The 23,774-nt window shown below is 43.3% G+C and overlaps 2 protein-coding genes across 2 annotated transcripts in view; both read left to right on the forward strand.

The window, feature by feature from the left end:
- The first annotated feature begins 363 nt into the window (after nt 1-363).
- Nucleotides 364-13,134, forward strand: pex12 (peroxisomal biogenesis factor 12). The gene is made up of 5 exons (XM_084328719.1): nt 364-448; nt 732-856; nt 2,305-2,484; nt 8,930-9,285; nt 10,994-13,134. Exons 2-5 carry the CDS (start codon nt 734-736, stop codon nt 11,400-11,402), a joined length of 1,068 nt encoding a protein of 355 aa, XP_084184845.1. The 5' UTR covers nt 364-448; nt 732-733; the 3' UTR covers nt 11,403-13,134.
- A 4,864-nt stretch (nt 13,135-17,998) lies between these two features.
- The window catches only part of nags (N-acetylglutamate synthase), a gene marked incomplete at its 3' end in the record, with an annotated part of 13,558 nt that continues 7,782 nt past the window's right edge, over nt 17,999-23,774 (forward strand). The window contains exons 1-3 of the mRNA XM_084329042.1: nt 17,999-18,384; nt 22,028-22,151; nt 23,464-23,607. Coding sequence (XP_084185168.1) covers nt 18,049-18,384; nt 22,028-22,151; nt 23,464-23,607 — 604 coding nt within the window. The 5' untranslated portion in view covers nt 17,999-18,048. The remainder of the gene's footprint in view (nt 18,385-22,027; nt 22,152-23,463; nt 23,608-23,774) is intronic.

A 23,774-nucleotide genomic window follows, 5' to 3' on the forward strand; every position in this document is an offset into this window, starting at 1 on the left:
AAACCTTCTTTTATACAAAACAATAATAATAATACAAAATAAGAACTGAATAAATACCCATATCTAAACCGTCTTTTATAAATGTGCGTCTTTACTGTGTAATCACTCAAACAGCACAAAATGTTTGTCCGGATTCAACGAGTAGTGTATTACGAGCAGAGCTGTAGTCTAGTATTTATTTTAGGCAACCTCTGGAGGGCAGCAAAAGCCTGATCATGTATTATACTAGTGAACACACAATAAGAAGAATTCAGCCAAAATTGTGTTTGCTTTTACCAATAGTTTGTTGTTTTACTGTGGGAAATATAACTTCCACAACTCATGTGGGTGCAGAGTCGTTCTTTTATTTTGAAGCGAGACCGGAAGTATCATTGTTGTTGTCGATAGCGGAACACCAAGCTGCTAAGAAGCTAGTCATCGTTTGGACACAGCGGCCGTATATCGGCAGGTAAAGTTACAAGACACATTACATAACATTGATGACAAGCCTTGTAACACGTATTTTATTTTTTACCATCTCAATACCTTTCTTTACTGTATCTAGTACATGAATTAATTGAACTAGAAATGAAATGAATTGAAAATGGGGGACCCTGATATGAATGAATGTAAACAAGACAAACGTCTTTCTCTGGTCTGCATCCCCTTAACAATTGTGTGTATTGAGCCGTACTGTATTGTACCCATTCTGCAATCTGTTAATAAAGTTTTCATTCATTCATTCATACTAGCCATGGCGGAAGCTGGCGCCCACCTGACCAGTGCTGCTGTAGATCACAGACCCTCAGTGTTCCAGGTTCTGGCTCAGGACTCTCTGATGGAGACAGTCAGACCAGCTCTTAGACACGCTGTCAAGGTCAGCTGTACACACACACACACACACACACACACACACACACACACACACACACACACACACACACACACACACACACACACACACACACACACACACACACACACACACACACACACACACACACACACACACACACACACACACACACACACTCTCTCTCTCTCTCTCTCTCTCTGACAAAGACTGCAGAACCAATCACATGAAAACTTATTTTAATCACAAACATGGTGAGGGGCTTATTGCTTATTGTATATTTCATGTGATTGGTGCAGCTGTGTAAATCTCATGGAAAAGTGGAAATATTTATTTTTACTAAAGCTACATCTTCTACCAGCACATTAATCTGGGGGTGAATCCCCCCAACAATTGTATATGCAATAGATGGAATAGCAGCCATTCCAGGGCTTGGTCATTTGTTGCAGTGTCCATAGACCTCTCACAGGTGTTTTCCAACAGCTCCTGAGTTTTCAGTCTTTGCTGCAGCCTGCAGCTACAGGAAAATGAACGAACTATTAATGAATTCCAGTCATACATATTTACATATATAAAATATTTAAAAAAAATACGGTTCAGTTCCTGAACATTCTAGAACATACATTCCACAGACTAGCAGCTTCTCATGTCAACACACTCATTAGCCATGGGGCATTGGTGTGTATATGGTATGTGTACAAGTACAAGACCAAAAGTAAAAGACAAAGAATTGTACACAATAAACACTGTAGGCTTACCTGGTTAATACTATTTTGTAGTAATACCTTTTGATATTGTATTTTTATATAATATAATGTTGCTGCACAGGTTGAATGTAAGCAGATGCACCACAAGGGTGTAGAAGTAAGCCCATGTAAGTTGTGTAAAACTAAGCCCATATAAGAGTTGTGTAGAATCCAGCCCATATAAGCGTTGTGTAGAATTTAGCCCATATGAGAGTAAAGTGACTTGATTTTCTGCATTTATGAAACATAGAAGCATATTCGGAGAAACATGTATTATTATTATTATTATTATTATTATTATTATTATTATTATTATTATTATTATTATTATTATTATTATTATTATTATTATTATTATATCTGTAAATTTGCTCCAATGACCCCAAACGAATAGTCTACGTTGTCTACTGTTCAGTAAAAGTGAGGGATCGGATCGGTGCTCATTATTGGCCGATACTGAATGTATACGACTCAGAATTGGTATTGGCAGTGAAGAGGTGGTATGATATCTGTGCGTCGCTACATGTAGTTACTATGACTTGATTCTTCATGCTGTATGTGGTGTAAAGTGTGTTGTGAAATGCTGTAGTTGTCATTATCTGTTTCTAACCTGCTGGCACACAATCAGTTAAAAGTTTGGGACAAGACTGATTAATAGATTTTGTTATTGTACCCAAGGTTCTAATTGACTGCATGATTGGTTGTCTGTGTGTTGGTCTGGTGCAGGTTCTGGCTGAGTCCAGTCCTTCTCGGTACGGGTTCTTGTGGAGGAGGTTTGATGAGATCTACTTGGTGCTGGACCTGCTTCTCCAGAAACACTTCCTGCGTCGGACCAGTGCCTCGTTCTCTGAGAACTTCTACAGTCTGAAGAGAGTTTCAGCTTCAGGACCCCTGGGACTGGACCGGGTCAGTACCGTCACAAACACGTTGATCTCCTGACAGACCAAACCGGGTCAGTACCGTCACAAACACGTTGATCTCCTGACAGACCAAACCGGGTCAGTACCGTCACAAACACGTTGATCTCCTGACAGACCAAACCGGGTCAGTACCATCACAAACACGTTGATCTCCTGACAGACCAAACCGGGTCAGTACCATCACAAACACGTTGATCTCCTGACAGACCAAACCGGGTCAGTACCGTCACAAACACGTTGATCTCCTGACCGACCAAACCGGGTCAGTACCGTCACAAACACTTTGATCTCCTGACAGACTAGACTTGTCAGTACCATCACAAACACTTTGATCTCCTGACAGACTAGACTTGTCAGTACCATCACAAACACTTTGATATCCTGATTACCAAACCAGGTCACACTTTGTTTTCCTAATTAGTGGTCGACCGATATGGTTTTCCAACATCCATGTCGATACCAGTATTTAGAGAGCAGGTCAGCCGACATGTAGAAATGGAGGAGCACAGCAATTTTTTCCTTCAGGGTTGGGTATCGTTTTGAATTTATTATTATTATTATAAACATATACTTTCATACAATAATTGCACCCTAAAGTGCTTGCCACACACGTAAAGATAGGCATAAAATGCAGTACAAATAGACGTAAAATGAGCATGAAATAGACGGAATAAAAGCAGTGCAATAAAACAGCTCTCATTTACAGTACAACAGTATGGATGTAATGAGTCTGGAATGTATTAAAAGGCTGAATGTGAAGAGAGATACGTTTTTAGCTTACTATTGATTCTGGTTCTGCTTATCGAATCCGGTTCTTATTGAATCTCTATTCCAATTCTAATATTTTTGGTGGGGGAGAATATTAAATATCAAGAACCAAAATGATTCATTCTTGGCAGAGTCAGTCAATTGTGAACCATGACATGAAGGTATCTTTTCTCTTAACCTGCTGTATCTTAGCCTTTAGTTCTTGTCATCTGTTTCTGTTGCATTATGCGTTATTATTATAAATTATCAAAGGAGGCTTATTCAATTAATTTATATTGCTGTGGATTATATTGCATTTTGCTTAGCTATTACCTAAGGAAGGAGACAACTGTGGGGCGGCGTGGCTCAGGGGAAGAGCGGGTCGTCCAATGATCGAAGGGTTGGTGGTTCGAATCCCGCTCAAGCCCATGTCCATCCCACTGCCGTTGTGTCCTTGGGCAAGACACTTAACCTACTTGCCTCATATGAATGTATGCATGTGAATGAATGTTGGTGGTGGTCGGAGGCCGTAGGCGATGATTATTCGCCACGCTTCCGTGAGTCTGCCACCGGTATGACTGTGTATGAATGAATAATGGACTCTGTAAGCGCTCTGGGGTCACTGGGGTGTCATGAAGAGCGCTATATAAATCCAATCCATTATTATTATTATTATAACTGTTGCCCAGGAATGTAAGCCATTCACCTTAAATCACTGCTCAGTTACATTCATCCACTCTTTCTGTGCTCATCTCCCCCTTCATGGCCAAAGTGAAAGTCTTCTTTTAATGGGGATGAACTGAACTGTGGTATGGTGCTCTGTGAACTTGTATCTAGGAATATCATTAGTTTACAGGTACCTCTAATATAAAAGATGAATGTCAGCTGTCAGTATATTGTTACACTCACATAGTCAGATTCAGATTCCTTTATTAAGCCATTTGTGTAAAACACATTGGTAATTGTTGCGGCATTACAGTGTGCATTTTTCCATAATTTCTTTTCACCATAAACTGATATTTTTCAAGTTTTAATACTCTTATCAACATGAGTCAACAAATTCTTGCTTTATGCAGCCATTTTACACAAAAGGATGACCCTCATGCATTGCAAATTTGCATCAAATTCAAAACAGAGTGATGCACAAAATAACTTAAAAGAAAATAATAATTTAAAAGAAAATAATAATTTAAAACAATGAATAAAGTGCATGAAATAATAGGGGAAAGAAAACGTTAGGAACTTGTTACATTCACCCACACAAGGGCTGAGAACTCACACCCCCGCCCCCCCCCCCCCTCTCTCTCTCTCACACACACACACACACACACTCTCCCAGCTCTCTTTCTCTCTTGCCCCTTCCTCATCTCTCTCACCCCCCCTCTCTAGCTCTCTCTATCACACACACACACACACACACACACACACACACACACACACACACACACACACACACACACACACACACACACACACACACACACACACACACACACACACACACACACACACACTTTGAGTCAGAAACAAACATAGTATCAATGAGAGTATCAATAATACACCCGAGTGAAGTCAAAAAAAAAAAGTTAATCGTGAGTTAAAAAAAATAGTGGCGTTAATAGAATCGGGCGATAACACGTTAATACCGCATTAACTTTGACAGATCTTTCTTGCCCTCTTCAGCGCCCTGGAGTCGTGCAGGGACCTGAGGGAGGGCAGGGGACAGCCGATCACCCTCTCCGGCTCCGCGGAGCGAATCACCCGCTGCAGCTTGGCGAGATCTTTTGCCGCTGCAGCAGGGAACCAGGAGATGATGGAGTGGGTGAGGATGGACTCAATGATGGCCGTGTAAAAAAAGTTAATCGTGAGTTAAAAAAAATAGTGGCGTTAATAGAATCGGGCGATAACACGTTAATACCGCATTAACTTTGACAGCCTTAATATATGTAAAGTGCAGAGTTCCAGTAAAGACCAGTGCGGTGTCATTGTGCCAGTGTCACTTAGGGGGGGGGGGGGGGGGCTGAGGCATTGATCAGCCTGGCGGCTGAGGGGAAGAAACTCAGTCTGTGACGAGCTTTCACAGCCTTTGGGATCCTCAGCCTTCTCCCAGAGAGGAGCAGGGTGAAGAGGCTGTGTCCGGGGTGGGAGGTGTCGGCCATGATCTTTCTTGCCCTCTTCAGCGCCCTGGAGTCGTGCAGGGACCTGAGGGAGGGCAGGGGACAGCCGATCACCCTCTCCGGCTCCGCGGAGCGACATCACCCGCTGCAGCTTGGCGAGATCTTTTGCCGCTGCAGCAGGGAACCAGGAGATGATGGAGTGGGTGAGGATGGACTCAATGATGGCCGTGTAAAATTGGGCCATCATGGTCCTCGGCAGTTTGTATTTTTTCAACTGCCGTAGGAAGAACATCCTGCCCTGGGCCTTTTTAAGCAGGCCCATGATGTTAAGCTCCCATTTCAAGTCCCGGGAGATTGTCATGCCTAGGAATCGGCATGACTCCACGGAGGCCACCTGGGTGCCTCCCAGTATGATGGGAGGGGGCAGGGCTGCTTTCCTCCGGAAGTCCACTACCATCTCTCCTGTCTTTAAAAAAAAAATTCATATATTTTTATTTCATTTTTGGATGAAAGGCACAGGTACAGGCATACAATGCACATAAAACAAAATTTTAATTATTTCCCAACTACAAGCATTGGCTTGCCCCTTGCCTCATTTAAAATAAAAAAAATCCTACCCCCAAACCCCTGCACCAAAAAAATCCCCCCTAACCCACCCCGTCATAGGCCTGAAAAGAAAAAGAATTGAGCAAAGATTTCAACAAAGACCAAAAAAATATAAAATAAAAAAGGGGATTATACAGATATAATTAGTTATGTCATGCTAGTTATATAGTAGCCTAGAGGTCCTAACTTGATAGAGAATATGGTTCCATCTCCACTGTCTTTTGAGCATTGAGCTCCAGGTTGTTGCAGCTGCACCAGCTCTGCAGCCTCTCGATCTCCCTCCTGTAGGCCGACTCATCCCCCCTGGAGATGAGACCCACCAGGGTGGTGTCGTCAGCGAATTTCAGGAGTTTGACCGAGGGGTGGAGAGAGGCACAGCTGTTGGTGTACAGGGAGAACAGTAGTGGGGACAGGACGCAGCCCTGCGGAGAACCGGTGGACCTAGAGCTGGAAATGCTCTTCCCCAGCTTCACCCGCTGAGACCTGTTGGACAGGAAGTCTGTAATCCACCTGCGAGTGGAGGCCGGCACCTGCAGCAGGGATAGCTGGTGCTCCAGGATGGGTGGAAGGATAGTGTTAACACTTTGAGTGCCAGCGACAAGATTTCTCATTAGTTCATGCCGACCGTTGAGTGCCAGCGACGAGATATCTCGCTTTTTTTTATTAGCGATTTGAATTCATATTTCATCAATCTAGTCTCACGTTAGTGCTGCAAACTCTCTGAGCTCCATTGGGAAAATACCGCCCCCTATAGTCTCTCCCTGTGGTACTGCACCCCTTTGGAATGGATTGAATGAAACACATGGGGGAAAAAAAATCCTGCTTCCTCATTTTACTTCTCGGGCAAGTCACCCGAGAGGATCGGATTCATTGCAGAGCCCTAAAACACACATACATATTTCCAGTACCCAGCGTTGGATCAATAAACGCGATCGATATTTGGAATGGCGATCAGGAATTGGAATAATCTTTTTGGAGAACATCTGATCTGAGGTAAGGAATCTATTTGACCAGTCTTAGGATAATCGGAGCTTTTTTCACAGAGATATCAACGTGTGCCCTGTGTGTGTGTGTGCGCGTGTGTGTGCTGATCAGGAAATGAGAGAATCGATTTTTCAGCTTGCTTCTATAGTGTGCATAAGTACACATATACTATCGATAATCTAGCGTTTATTTGAAAACGATTCATAAATAGGCCGAAAAATGACAGTTTTTTGTGTATTCCAGAATATTCCAGTAAAGGGCGATTATCACAGAATCTTTATATTTTCCTGAAACTTAAAAAAAACAAGCATTTTTCAAAATGGTATAAAACGGAAATGAACCGATTAAAAAATAAATAAAATAAAAATCCGTTTAGACAATGTTGACTGCAAACAAGTCATTGATAAGCGACGGCCAGATTATACACATAATTTAAGACATAGTTTATGCGTTTGCAAATATGAGAGCTCTATCATTGAAGTGGGTGGTGGCACTCAAGGGGGTAAATAGGAAAACACGGCTGGCACTCAACCTGTTAAAGGCCGAGCTGAAGTCCACATACAAGATCCTGACATAGTTGCTCGCACAGTCCAGATGTTCTAGCGTATAGTGCAGAGCCATGTTCACAGCATCCTCTGTGGATCTATTGGCTCTGTATGCGAACTGCAGCGGGTCCAGCACATGATCTGTAATGAGCTTCAGGTGGGCCAGGACAAAGCGCTCCAGGACCTTCATGACCACAGAGGTCAGGGCGACAGGTCTGTAGTCATTAAGGCCCGTGACCGTGGCCTTCTTGGGGACGGGGATGATGGTTGAGGCCTTGAAGCATGCTGGGACGTGACACAGCTCCAGCGAGGCATTAAAAATGGTGATAAACACCGGGGCGAGCTGGTCAGCGCAGTGCTTCAGGGCAGAGGGAGAGACAGAGTCCGGGCCGGGTGGATTCTGACTAGAAAACAGCCGTTTCACCTCACTCACACTGACGGAGAGAGGGGGGGGGGGGGGGGGGGGGGGGGGGGGGGTGGAGGTTGTGGCCGAGTGGGTGAAGGAAGAGGGCGGGGGGAACCTCTTTCTCAAACTTACAATAAAATGTATTTAGCTCGTTCGCAAGGGGGAGGCTATCAGGCGCCTGTGGTGACTTCGGCTTATAGTTTGTAATGGTCTTGAGGACTTTCCATACGGAGGAGGAATTCCCGTCAGAGAGCTGCTGCCGCAGTTAGTCTGAGTAGCGAAGTTTCGCCTCCCTCACCTGTTTGGCGAACTTGTACTTGGCCTGCCTGAAGTCAGACGTCTCTCCAAGCTACATTAGCGCTTGTGCCAACACAGGAGATACCTTGAGTGTGAAGCTACCGCTGTATTTGACTGGGAGACCACAACACTTTGAAAACGGAAGCAAATGCTTTGTCACATTGTTTCTGCTCCTAACACAACAGTCTCAATCTGACCTCTCCTTGTTTCTGCTCCTAACACAACAGTCTCAATCTGACCTCTCCTTGTTTCTGCTCCTAACACAACAGTCTCAATCTGACCTATCCTTGTTTCTGCTCCTAACAGTCTGACCCCTCCACTTTCTGCTCTTTACAGTCTGACGCCTCCACTTTCTGCTCCTTACAGTCTGACCCCTCCCCTTTCTGTTCTTTACAGTCTGACCCCTCCCTTTTATGCTCCTAACAGTCTGACCCCCCCCCCCTTTCTGCTCCTTACAGTCTGACCCCTCCCCTTTCTTCTCCTTACAGTCTGACCCCTCCTCTTTCTGTTCTTTACAGTATGACCCCTCCCCTTTCTGTTCTTTACAGTCTTACCCCTCCCCTTTCTGCTCCTTACAGTCTGACCCCTCCCCTTTCTGTTCTTTACAGTCTGACCCCTCCCCTTTCTGTTCCTTACAGTCTGACCCCTCCCCTTTCTGCTCCTTAAAGTCTGACCCCTCCCCTTTCTGCTCCTTACAGTCTGACCCCTCCTTGTTTTCTGCTCCCATAGGGTCTGAACAGGAAGTCCCGCTGGCTGTCTCTTCTCCTCCTGTGTCTTGTTCCGTACCTGCGTGCCAAGCTGGAGCAGGTGTTGTCCCAGCAGAGAGAGGAGGCAGACTTCTCCATCCGTCTCCCCCAGGCCAGGATCCAGAGGCTGTCCAGGGCCTTGCTGGCAGCGTACCCTTACCTCAGCATGGCTGGGGACAGCTGGCTCTTCTGTCAGCAGCTGCTGTACGTGTTTGGCCACGCCAGGTCTCACTCTCCCCTGCTGTGGATGGCCGGGGTCAGGCTGGCTCAGCTCACCGCTCAGGACATCAGGAACATGGAGCTCAAACCGGGCCAGCCGCGGAACACAGCTGGGCTGAGGTGAGACTATGATCTGTAGTAGTGGTCGACCTGGGAGCACAGCTGAGGTACTGATGTTTAGAGAGCTGCTGATGGCAGCTCTAATAAATTAATATTTGCATTTTAGTTTATTTTAATATTAACAAATGAGACATTATTTTCTTCAGTAGATCTGCAATATGAAAATATTTTTTTGTATTCAATTGACACTTTGCAGGTTTGACACAAGGGGGTGAGCTAACATTTCTTGTTAATTGCCCATGGGGGTGTTATCGGTCAATTAATCCATATATTGCTAATCTGTAGATAACGTTTTCGTAACCCACTATGAATTGAAATATATATATATTTCTCCATTGTTTACAAACATTACATTACATACATTTTCAGGGGAATAGCTTGGGACCAATTTGTCAGTGTCCGCTTTAACAAATACTGTAAAAAATATTTAATACATTTAAATGTATTTACATTTAGTCATTTAGCTGACGCTTTTATCCAAAGCGACTTACATGTTCTGTACGACAAGCCATCAGGAAGGGCACAACTCTATCAGCTGATCAATAATGTTCATCAAAGTGTTGAGTGCTACAGTGTAGGTTTTTTTTTTTTTTTTATTCAGATAATTGTTGAAGAAGTGCGTCTTTAGTCGACGGCGAAAGATTGGACGTGTTTCGGCTGTCCTAACTGGGGTGGGTAGTTCATTCCACCATTGTGGGGCAAGGACTGAGAATAGGCGACTTCTCTTTGATGACCCTCCCGGAGCTTCGATAGGAGTATGTCACCCATGTCACCCCACTTCTTAGGGACCTGTACTGGCTCCCCATTGCTGCACGTATCCGCTTCAAGGCCCTCGACCTAGCATACCGTGCGGCAAAGGGAACCGCTCCCGCCTACCTCCGGTCAATGGTCTCTAACTACACACCCTCAAGACCCCTACGATCTGCATCTTCTGGCCGCCTCAGACCTACTCCTATCCAAGCTCCCGGAGGGTCATCAACGAGAAGCCGCCTATTCTCAGTCCTTGCCCCACAATGGTGGAATGAACTACCCATCCCAGTTAGGACAGCCGAATCCCGTCCAATCTTTCGCCGTCGACTAAAGACTCACTTCTTCAACCATTATCTGAAATGATTATAAAAAAAAAAAAAAAACCTAACCCTGACTAACCTTACTGTCATGCACTTGTCCTAATAAACTAACCTACACTGTAACACGCAACACTTGATGAACATTGTTACTCAGCTGATAGAGTTGTACCCTTCTTGCTGTCTTGTCGTACAGAACTTGTAAGTCGCTTTGGATAAAAGCGTCAGCTAAATGACTAAATGTAAATGTAAATGTAAATGAGTAGGTCTGAGGCGGCCAGAAGATGCAGAGCGTAGGGGTCTTGAGGGTGTGTAGTTAGAGACCATTGACCGGAGGTAGAGTGGGGAGGGTAGCCGGTCCAGCTGGCATGTAGTCGGACGGTTCGACGTTACCAGTGTCAGGGTCTCGGCTTCTGTAATGGGGGAGAAAGATGACAGAGTGAAGGATGAGGTTCTCGATTCAGCATTTGGAATGGGTGGGGGTTGGGAGAAGGAGCTGCGGATGTAATAATAATACTTTAGATTTAGAATGTTCATGTTGTCGAGCTTGAAACGGGTCTACAAACTCACTGTGATTGTTTTGGAAACCTGACACGCGAGTATAGTATTTATTGACTATACAAACCCTACTGTCTTCCCAGTGTGGCCCAGAGAGCGAGGAGTCTGGTGTCCAGCGTGGCCGGAGGCCTGGCTGTCTCCCTCTCCACCTCCCTCTCCCTGGGGGTGTTCTTCCTGCAGTTTCTGGACTGGTGGTTTTCCTCAGAGAACCAGGACACGATGAAAACCCTCACCTCCCTCCCGACGCCACCCCCTCCGGTCCACCTGCAGGACAGACCGGGCCCCGGGTCTTCCGCGGTCCCTAGTAGGCCCTGGAAATGCTGCCCGCTGTGTCGTAAGGCTCGGAGCAACGACACGGTGTTGTCCACCTCTGGGTTTGTCTTCTGCTACGGCTGTATCTATGTGTACGTGAAAGCCAACCAGCGCTGTCCAATGACCGGCTATCCCACCGAACTGCAGCATCTCATTAAGATCTACTCTCCGGACAACTAGAGGAAGACCACTTCGCTGACGTTAGTCTTTCTTCAAACAAAATGGTAAACGGTGCATTTATATAGCAACTTTTATATAAGACGTCCATGCAAGGTGCTAACCTGCTCATCGGGCGCAATTAGGGGTTAAGTGTCTTGCTCAAGGACACTTCGACACGATGCCCGGGAGGAGTGGAATCGAACCGGGAACCTCTGGATTTACCTCCAGAGCCACTGTCGCCCCAATCTCATATCCCTCCTAGATGCATATACACACAGTACTGTATATCATATGTATGTATTTAATAGAGGTGAGAGGTCAGGGTTACCTGCAGTGCAGCACCCCTGGAGAAGTTTGAGGGGGGTGATTGCCTTGCTCAAGGGCACGGTGGCAGGCACCACAGATGTAATACCAGACCTCCAGGAGATTAAACCTGCAACCTTTCGGTTACTGTTTGGCCGGTGAGGAATAGCCTGATGGGGATCAAGAGGACATCACTAGCCTGGGTGCACTGAGCATGGAATTCTGAATCGATCTGAATTCTGATCGATCAATCGTCACGAGGAACCACTGTGGCACTGGACACAATTGTTGGTTAATTCAGCTCTATGTCGGAGAGAAGTTCCATACTGAATTCATCTTGTAAATGGTGCATTTATATAGCGCTTTTATCCAAAGCGCCGTACAATTCTGTTCCTTAAGTGTCTTGCTCAAGGACACTTCCGACACGCTGCCATGGAGGAGTGGGAATCGAACCGGGAACCTGTCGCCCCCAGCTCAGCTCTCAGACGTCCCCTACTGAATTCACCTCACCATGCTCCGCTCTCAGACGTCCCCTACTGAATTCACCTCACCATGCTCAGCTCTCAGAAGTCCCCTACTGAATTCACCTGGTCTTGCTCAGCTCTCAGAAGTCCCCTACTGAATTAACCTGGTCTTGCTCAGCTCTCAGACGTCCCCTACTGAATTAACCTGGTCTTGCTCAGCTCTCAGACGTCCCCTACTGAATTCACCTCACCATGCTCAGCTCTCAGACGTCCCCTACTGAATTCACCTCACCATGCTCCGCTCTCAGACGTCCCCTACTGAATTCACCTCACCATGCTCAGCTCTCAGACGTCCCCTACTGAATTCACCTCACCATGCTCCGCTCTCAGACGTCCCCTACTGAATTCACCTCACCATGCTCCGCTCTCAGACGTCCCATACTGAATCAACTAGGGTTGTCCCGATTACCATTTTCTGGGCTTCGAAGCTCCAGTAGTAATTGGATCGGAGGTATACCAAATAGGAAGGTGTACCGTCATGGATCCATGCAAATGTATGGATTATTGTATACCATTGTGTATATATATATGCATAATTTTATACATTTTGAAGAGCACCATTGTATTACAAGATACGGACGAAAAAAAAAAAGTCATATCACATTGTAATTTGTACTGGAAAACGACATGCCTTCATATACCGTTAAACCGTCAAAACTAATACAAATATTATATGATATTTTGGTCATATCGCCGATCTTATTTTAGTCAATGGGTCCTGTTGTTCAGCCTCACAATGCTATTGGGTGGTAAATGTGTTTTATAGGTCCCACATTATGGCCTCTGAAGTTGCTAAAGTCAATTTAATTTGGGCCTTATAGGGATGTCTACAATCTACCCCTCTCTTAGTCTGACTCACAGGACTGAGACTGTGGGTATAAGATAGGGATGCTCCGATATTGATATTGGCCCCGATATGAGAAATATAGCTGGATCGGGTATCGGGAGGGGGGGGGGGGGTATATATATATATATTGGATTTTATTTTTTATAATAATATAATATAATAATGAATAAAATAATAAATAAAAATTCAGTACATTTATATCTGTGTTAATTTGTTACATTTTGTTTCACTAAGTTATTAATGTTTTAAGTCAAGCCTGATGTTGCCTTGTACAAAAGAATGACAGTCTCTTCCACACGGTGAGGCATACAATTTATTAATTGAACAATGGGTATCGGATCGGTACTCGTTATCGGCCTGGATTGGTGCATGATCCCTAGTATAAGATGCCATCGGCCGACTATTCCAGTCCGAATTCTCCTCTTTCGCTCTTATCTTCGACACTATTTTGCGACCGTCGCTGCATCCCGGGGGTTAAGGGTTAGGGTTAAGGGTTCATTAATTAAGGGCTAAGTGCCGTTGGTTTCAAGAAAAACTAGTCGAGAGCAGAATGATAATAGGTTCAACCAGACCTCTCTCCTCGGTAGTGTTGTCAAAAATATCGAAAAATCGATACATATCGATTCTGAATATTTAAAACGGTTTCGATACTCATTTCCCGAAATATCGATATTTAATTATTCATACTTTTTTTTTAGGGAAGTTGCATTGTTCATTTCAATACCTGTAATAGTACAGTAGTCCACACACACACATGTGCATTCAGTTAAGTCGGAATATGACTGTAATAACAGTTCAGTTTGTCAGGTACATGCAACACAGATTACAGTGTTTACATCTGTCTGCTTGAGAAAATACCATGTTCTGCAATACAAATGATTGAAGTGAGATGAACAGTTATTTTTAAATGTGTGATCTAAAGATAAACAAAGGGTTTTTAAAAGTGTTATATTTATCTTCTCTTATAGTACCAGAGAGAAGCTGAGGAGAATCAACCAGCAACAAAAGCAAAATTTGTTAAAAATAATATATATATATATATATATATTTTTTTTTGTATAGAAAATATCGATAATATCGATACTTTTCAAGGTATCGTATCGAAGTCGAAATTCCAGTATCATGACAACACTACTCTTGGGCCGGCACAGCACTAACATAGTGTGGAGAGCGGTCCGGCTGAACCCATTATCACCATCACTTGACTAGAGAGAAGAGAGTGGTCGATTGTGTTCGTTAAGACTGCTGTCCCTGTCGTCCACTGTTGACACGGCACCATTCCTCCCAGGTGTCAGGCTCCTCATTCACTTCCATTCATTTTGAGGACCTATCAGTCTTCTGAAGTATTAAAAAGAATGATGGAGAAATATTATTCTATGTGTATTTTCTGTTTCAAAAGCACTTGAGCTATTTTGTGCGTGTGCACAACAGCGTTGGAACGGAGAAATTAAGACATTTGACAGTGTTTTCATGTCATATAACTTTCATATTTGATTTCTCTTTTATACAGACCAGAAAATGTATTATTGGTTTTGGTAAAAATGATCATATCAGTTCATCCCTAGATTATAATTGATTCACGTCATACACTTGATGTGTTCCATCTATATCTCCTACACCTACTGATAACCCTAATTTTCATTCATTCAGTTTATCACATTTAAGACAAATCCACGATATACATAGAATGACTACAAAAACTATTATAATGGGAGGCAGAGTGCAGATAGATAATTATTCCACAGGCTGTAAGGTGTCTCCATCAGGAAGCATACGTCAAAGAGAATGTTTGCAATTTTTTTGTAAGTAGTAGCTATACTACTGTAGTGGATAGTAGTATAGTACCAGTGTTTCCCCTGAAAAGAAATTCAACAGCGGTGCTGTGCTGCGCGCACTCTGCCGGAATCCATATTTGTGCGTGCGCACATGCCGCCGGAATCCATATTAGCGCACGCTGCCAGAGAAATAACTTAAAACTACCGTAGAATTGTTCGAGATAGGTTATTTGTTCATGGAGTCATGTGCGTGTGAATTTGCTAGGATGTTTTTGGTGTGTCCGCTGATACTAGAAGTGTTCTGGGGGCCCAGGTAGCTGCATATTTGTACACTGCAGTCCAATATTGAGTAGAATTATCTTGAATTATCTTATTCCACAGATAATTTTGCTTATTTCTTTCTTGATTTTGGTCAATTTAATCTTGTTTTAAGAAAATGTTCATCTTGCAATTTTTTTATCGCGCGATAACAGTCCGCCGTTAACTTAGCCCGGTAACGCCGTTAACGGCCCGCCCTTAGTTATAACTTTGCAAATTGTAAGGCCCATATAGAGCTGTATTTGAGTGAAGAACTCAAAAAGTTGGAATTGAACGGCCAGCCTTTGCTGTATTAATGCCTTGCTCTACCCATTGAGCTAAACAGGGAATGGAACTTACTAAATGGCAGTGTTAGTAAGTAAGCATGATACAATTAATTAAATTATTCATTTCAATAGGTGTAGGTCTATAAAATGCCATATGGATAGAAAACATCAATGACACCTAAATAAAATATCCTTTCTTACATTTACATTTTGTCATTTAGCTGACACTTTTATCCAAAGTAACAATGTTCATCAAACTGCTGAAACTTGGGTGGTGCAGTGTTGAGTGCATAGTAGTAAAGACATTAGTAGGAAGAGTGCACAATAGTATAAGATTCAAGATTGTTTATTGTCATATGCACAGTTAAAACGACAGTTTGCCATACAATGAAAATCTTACTTTGCTAGTCCACCCTTCACAAAAAATCACACAGTAACATATTTAAATACAAGCGAGTGCTAGAAAATAAGATAAAAATAGATAAAATATATATATACAATACAACAAGGCACAGTGAGTTACATTGCACGTTCCATGGAGGTGACAGTGGGTCATAGCAGCAGTTAAAAGTGTCTTAAGTGATTCTCATAGTTCATAGTTCATAGTAGAAGGTGTGCGTGGAGGGGGGGGGGGGGCTAGGCATTCAAGAGTCTGATGGCTTGTGGGTAGAAACTGTTTGTCAGTCTCGTGGTTCTGGCTTTCAGACTCCTATATCGCCTGCCTGATGGCAGGAGGTTGAAGAGTCTGTGTTGGGGGTGTGCACTGTCCTTAATGATGTTGTGTGCTCTCCTGGTGGCCCTGGTAGAGTAAATGTCCTGTAGTGAGGGGAAGGCTGCTCCAGAGATGTACTGAGCAGTTTTAATCACTCGCTGGAGTGCCTTCCTGTCCTTAGCAGTGCAGTTTCCATACCAGACCATGATTGAGCTGGTAAGGACACTCTCAACCGTACTTCTATAGAAGTTGCTGAGAATCTTAGGTGGCATGCCAAATTTTCTCAGCCTTCTTAGGAAGTACAGTTGTTGGTGGGATTTTTTTAATGATCTGTTGGGTGTTGTGAGCCCAGGTGAGGTCCTCGCTGATGTGGATACCGAGGAATTTAAAGGTTTTAACTTTTAACCCTATCCACCTCCGTCTCACCTATGTACAGAGGTGTGTGCTGTACACTCTAAGACAGTAAGGTTCGTTTTTTTTTCATTTCAGATGTTGATTGAAGAAGTGTGTTTATATTAATTTATATGTTAGGCCTCAGCCTTTAAAGGAACACGCCAACTTTTGGGGAAATTCGCTTATTTGATTTCATCACCTCAAAAGCCCTGTTGCTTTTTGCTTAAAACTAGTTTTTATTTCTTATTTTTGTCAGACCATTTTTGCAGTGTGGAGTTCTCTCTCCTGATTGGATAAAGTGGGAACGGGATACCAGAAAAAAAATCTGTTTCCTGCAGAGTGGAGGGACTGGGTCTGGGAGACCCATGTTACTCACCAGACACTCTATATCAGTGATGACGAGTGTGAAGCTATTATTTTAACAAACGAAAAAATACCACTTACAGCAAGCACCTTTTAATAAGATAATTATGCTAATAAAAAAAACAATAATAATTGCCCTTGTGATTATTAGATTAGATTAAAGTGTATTGTCATCATACAGCACATTACATTTACATTTAGTCATTTAGCTGATGCTTTTATCCAGCACAAGTAACAGTTAAAGTACAACAAAAACAAGTTGAGATCTAAACAGTAAAGTTCAACAACAATATACAATGTACAAGTGATTAAACTGGAATATAAACAAGTATTACTGAGTAATAATGCTAATCTGATCTATGTACTGTACAGTATTAGTAAGTACAGTAATACAGGTATAAATACAATATGGTAGTAGACTAGTACTGGTCAGTGATATACTGTAAGAGTAGGTAATGAATACAGCTATAGTATACATACAGGTATGTAAACAGGAATAGTATGCAGGTATAATCAGACGGTGTGGATAAATATATATATGGTAAATATATATATAGTATTATTATTATACATGGCTATCATGTATAGATAGCCATGTTGAGGTAGATAGCTATGATTACAGTTTTGATTGATTGATTGATTGATTGAAAAGTTTATTAACAGATTGCAGAATGGGTACAGTACAGTACAGCTCAATACATACAATTGTTAAGGGGATGCAGACCAGAGAAAGACTTTCGTCTTGTTTACATCAGGGTCCCCCATTTTCAATTCATCATAACCATTTTCAATATGTATGTATGTATGTAGGCAGTTGTTGAAGTGAACATCTTCTAACCTTCTTAAAATAGTTGTCAAGGTAACTAGAAGAACATTGTGCATAGCTGGTGCATCCCAGTGCTGCCCTTTGGCCTTGAACCTGCCCCCCCCCCCCCTACTAACCATGGTCTCACTCACAGTCCAGTGAAATCTGAGAGAAGTGCCGACGCAGCGGTAACACACCGTGAATGGGTTACTCCCACGTATCTAACTATACATATGGCACTACCTGATATACTCTTCGGTGCAGAAGAGATTCGGTAGCTTCAGTCGCTCCATCGCCTGGCAGAGAGAAAAGTAAAGTAAACTACCATTAAGTAAGTAATTAAAGGTCAACACACTACAGAATGGCCAAAGTCAGCAGCAGCGGGTCCCGGGGCTGCAGGGTCGCGGTAATGGCCGGTAAATACTTGCTCTCGCCGAGTGCCGTTGAGCAGCGGAGGATGATCAAACTCCAGCGGCGTCTGGTGTACTGCAACGCGGCGGGGCAGGGAAGCAAGACCGCGGCTCTGGCCCAGCAGCATGAGTTCGACAGACACATGCCGGCCAACCGGTCGCTTATCTACCGGGACGTGAAGGCTTTCCTCAGCGAGGTGGGAGGAGACCCGCGGGAGGCCCGGTACTGGCTGACCCAGTTCCAGAGAGCATCCCTGGCTCAAGTGACAGCGTTCGCCGTGCTGGAGGTAAAAAATAATAATAATAAAAACTTGTCCCCCTTCATTTCACCAAAAAAAGTAACGTAATCATATTATTTACCTTAATTGTCAAACTTGATCTTGCGTTTTGAAAACCTCTGGGAGTATTGAGCAGCCAGCTTAATGTTATTATTCGTATGATTCCCAGAGTTTAACGTTACTTTTACAGAGATCTGTAACAAAATCACGACATGATGACATTTCATTCATTTATTACAAGTAATGCAGATTGGGGATAATGTCGACCTCTGCTGGGCATTTACAAAAGAAGAGATGAGCCCGCCTCCCCCCCTCTCTCTCTCTCTCTCTCTCTCTCTCTCTCTCTCTCTCTCTCTCTCTCTCTCTCTCTCTCTCTCTCTCTCTCTCTCTCTCTCTCTCTCTCTCTCTCTCAATTCAATTCAATTCAATTCAAATGGCTTTATTGGCATGACGTACTTCTACATGTTGCCAAAGCAATAATAAACATGGATTACAAACAGATATAAGTACATACAAAATATCATCGTAAAATAAAACATCAAGTATTACGGCGTAAACATGTCAGGTGACTGTCACTCACTGTCCCTCAGTTTGTGGCAGGCAGCAACATAATGCTGCTGCTAGCTCACAGCTTGTTGAGTCCTCCCCTAGTAGGACTGGTAGTTTTTCTGTATCTGGTAGTGCGAGAAAGCCTTTTTTTTATTAATTCAAATTTTTTAAAATGCGTTTCTCTAATATCTTTATATTTTTCACATTTGGTGAGGAAGTGCAAGTGCAACTCAGTTTCAGGCTCACTGAGGATGCAATGACAGCATAGCCTTTGCTCTGCAGGAAGCCAGGTTTTCCTGTGCCTCCCCTTTTCAACAGCGAGGCTGTGCTCACTCAGTCTGTATTTTGTCAAGGTTCTTTTTAGTTGTTGATCAGTCACCATGCTCAAATAATCTGCTATGGTGTACTGTCGATTTAGAGCCAGATAGCACTGCATTTTGCTCTGTGCTTTTGTTTGTGTTTTCCAATAGGTGATGTAGTTTTGTTTTAGCTGTGTAGTAATTTGATTGATTCTGATTGGTGACGTGTTCTGTTCCTGAGGTGTGTTAAGACTGAGAGCAGGTTTGTGGACTCAGCCTCAGGACCAGCTGGGTAAGGGGGTTCCTGATGCTCCTCAGCTCTTGGCACTGCAGGGCTTGATAATGGTACGAGAGGGGGTCACTTCGTTTTAGGTGTGTCCAAAAGTTAATTGCTCTTTTTTGTATTTTTAGTATTAGTGGGTAACGGCCTAATTCTGCCCTGCATGCATTGTTTGTAGTTTTCCTCTGGACATGTAGGATAATCTTACAGAACTCTGCATGCAGGGTCTCAATGGGGTGTTTGTCCCATTGGGTAAAGTCTTGTTTTGTAAGTGGACCCCACACCTCACTGCCATAGAGTGCAATTGGTTCAATAACACATTCAATTAATTTGAACCAGATTCGAATTGGTATTTCTGTTTGTATATTTCTTTTTATGGCATAGGAAGCCCGGCGTGCTTTCCCTCTCAGCTCATTGACTGCTTCCTTAAAATGTCCAGTTGAACTTAGTTTTAGGCCTAAATAGGTGTAATGTGTGCAGTACTCTACATGTTTTGTACCAATTGAGAACTTTGGTAGGATGTCCTGAGATCTGGATCTTTTTTGGAATATCATTATTTTGGTCTTTTTGGGGTTTACTGCCAGGGCCCAGGTCTGACAGTAATGCTCTAGCAGGTCCAGGCTCTGCTGTAGGCCGTCTGCTGTGGGGGACAACACAACCAAGTCATCTGCAAAGAGCAGGCATTTCACTTCCCGATTGTGGAGACTTACACCGGGGACAGAGGACTTTTCTAGTATATTAGCCAATTCATTAATATAGATATTGAAGAGTGCCGGGCTGAGGTTGCAGCCCTGACGAACGCCTCGCCCTTGGGTAAAGAATTCTGTTCTTTTTTTGCCAATTTTTACGCTGCACACATTACCAGAGTACATTGATTTAATAATATCATATGTCTTACCCAGCGTTTCCGTTAGCCGGTAATTACCGGTATTTGACCGGCAAAATCTGTTGAAGTCCGACATATTTAATCTCTCCGGTCATAATGTCCGGTGAAAATAATTCCCTCTAAACACAATTAGATTATTTGAATTGTATTAAAATAGGCTAAAATTAAATAGCCTATGCGATGAACGAAACAATCATTACGTTTGTCGTTGCTTCACCAAGCAGCCGGTCTAATTATGACATCCTGCTGTCAGCGCGAGCTGGCTGCTGATTACGTGAAGCATGGCTTGGCAGGGTGCAGTACTCAAATTCAGCCATTGGCAATTCAGCTGTTGGGTGGGGGCGCTGCTGACACCGCTGCTCTGCTCTGCCTGCTCCAGTGCTCCATGCTTCACGTAAATATATCAGCAGCCAGCTCGCGCTGACACAGCGGTGTCATTAGACCGGCTGCTTGGTGAAGCAACGACAAATGTAATGATTGTTTCGTTCATCGCATAGGCTATTTAATTTTAGCCTATTTTAATACAATTCAAATAATCAAATTGTGCTTAGAGGGAATTATTTTCACCGGACATTATGAGCAGCACCAAGTCGTTGGGAGGTGGAGATATACATCACGGCGCAAACTCACGATAATGTTGCCGTCTCTCTCTGCCAAATTTCTCAGTTCTTCGCTTGATATAATTAATACAAATGTCCAATATAACGGAATTCGTTAGCTCATAAAAATGTGATTATAACAGATTGCTGTTTATTAAGGTCGGGCAGACTGCCCACCGACACCTCAAGTCGGCAGCAGCACGAAGTCTCGAGGGACTTATTTTATTTGGAATATATTAATGACTGTATATACGCAAAAGTAGCCTAGTTTTAAGTTAAAATATTATAAATGCCTTGATGATGTCATTCTTTATATAGGTCTATCAATTGTTTTTAAGCTCAATAAACTCTGACCGGAATTTATCCCATTTGTCCGGTAGATTGAAATCTACCGGACACTCAGACCTGCAAAAAAAAATTCTAACGGAAACCCTGGTCTTACCCCCTACACCACTCTCTATAACTTTATAGAACAGTCCTGTATGCCAAATAGAATCAAAAGCCTTTTGGAAGTCAATAAAACAGGCATATATTTTGGTTTTATTTTGGTTTATATGTTTATCAATTAGGGTATGTAGGGTGTAAATATGATCGGTTGTGCTGTGTTTTGGTATAAATCCAATTTGGCTTTTACTCAAGACATTGTGCTTGGTAAGGACGTTTTCTCTCTCTCTCTCTCTCTCTCTCTCTCTCTCTCTCTCTCTCTCTCTCTCTCCCATGCCACTTGAGTTCACTTGAGGAAGGATGGGAGGAGGGGGGGGGGGGGGGGTGAACAGAGGCCTCAGAGGAAGCTTCCGAAGCCCAAAGACAGCTGTAAGAGGATCAGCTGAGGACAGAGTGCCTGTTGGCTTTTGATATTTCTAATGAGGCATGGTAACATGGACCATTCTAGAATAAAGGCTTTTTATATTCTTAATCAAGACACACAAGTGCCTTGGACCATTCTAGAATTAACGCTTTTTATAATGAGACAGTGCCTTGGACCATTCTAGAATAAAGCCTTTTTATATTCTTAATGAGACATAGTGCCTTTCCTCAGGTGGACAGGTCAGTGTTTGAGAATCGTGACATGGTCCAGAGCTTGGCCTTTGGGCTCTCCTTTCTGCAGCGGATGGATATGAAGCCAGTGGTGGTGATGGGGCTGTCTGGGTGCCTGGAGCAAGGTAAATATATAACTTCTCTACTCAACTAAAGTTGTCCTTCAATGAAATGTAAACAACTTTTAGCAATCTGTTATTGCTTCTCTGGAGGCACCTATCAATGCAACACTGCACCTATCACTGCACCTATCATCACCATACCTAACACTACATCTATCACCATAGCTAACACTGCAACCTATGACCACATGCTAACACTGCATCTATCACCACACCTAACACACTGCACCTATCACCGACACCTAACACTGTACATATCACTGCACCTAACACTACACATATCACTGCACCGAACACTACACCCTATCTCCGCAGTCCGCACCTAACATTACACCTATCACTGCACCTAACATTACACCTATCACTGCACCTAACACTACACCTATTACCACACCTAACACTACACCTATAACTGCACGAAACACTATACCTATAACTGCACCTAACATTACACCTATCACTGCACCTAACACTACACCTATCACTGCACCTAGCACCTACACCTATCACTGCACCTATCACCGCACCTAACACTACACCTATCACTGCACCTAACATTACACCTATCACTGCACCTAACACTACACATATCACCGCACCTAACACTACACCTATCACTGCACCTATCACTGCACTAACACTACACCTATCACCGCAACAGTACACCTATCACTGCACCTAACACTACACCTATCACCGCACCTAACAGTACACCTATCACTGCACCTAACACTACACCTATCACCGCACCTAACACTACACCTATCACTGCACCTAACACTACACCTATCTCCGCACCTAACATTACACCTATCACTGCACTAACACTACACCTATCACCGCACCTAACACTACACCTATCACTGCACCTAACACTACACCTATCTCCGCACCTAACATTACACCTATCACTGCACCTAACACTACACCTATCACTGCACCTAACACTACACCTATCACTGCACCTATCACCGCACCTAACATTACACCTATCACTGCACCTAACACTACACCTATCACTGCACCTAACACTACACCTATCACTGCACCTATCACCACTTGACAGTCAACTTCAATCAAAGTTCAGGTGTGTCTTATCTACAGTATACAGTATTCTATACAGTATCTAGTATTTATACATTTAGTGTTAGTCCTTGTATCAAAAGCTCAATCAACTAACTAAAGAATTAAAACATGTCTCCTTTCTTATTTCTTATCCTTGTTGGTGAGGCTAACCATTTTATGTTTGGATCAGTGATTGGGCCTTTAATTAAATGTAAACAACCATCGATCCCTCCCTGTATTGTGTCCCTAGGGCTGGAGGAGGAGGGAGCACCCAGAGATGACCTGGTGGAGCAGTGCCAGCTACTGACGGAAGCCTTACACCATAACTCTGCCACAGTCATACCCTTCTTCTCTGCTGAGGCCTTTCTACTGCTGCAAGATCCCCCTAATGGAAGCAGGTAGAGAGAGAGAGAGAGAGAGAGAGAGAGAGAGAGAGAGATTCAAATGTTCACATTAAAAATAAATACATAAATGAGATGGATAGAAATAGAGAGGAATAGAATAAAGAATAATTCTCATCACATTTTATATCTATTCCACTGCCTAAAAGTATCAACATGT

The sequence above is a fragment of the Notolepis coatsorum genome (assembly GCF_963971535.1).
Source record: "Notolepis coatsorum genome assembly, chromosome: 14".
Lineage (NCBI taxonomy): Eukaryota > Metazoa > Chordata > Actinopteri > Aulopiformes > Paralepididae > Notolepis > Notolepis coatsorum.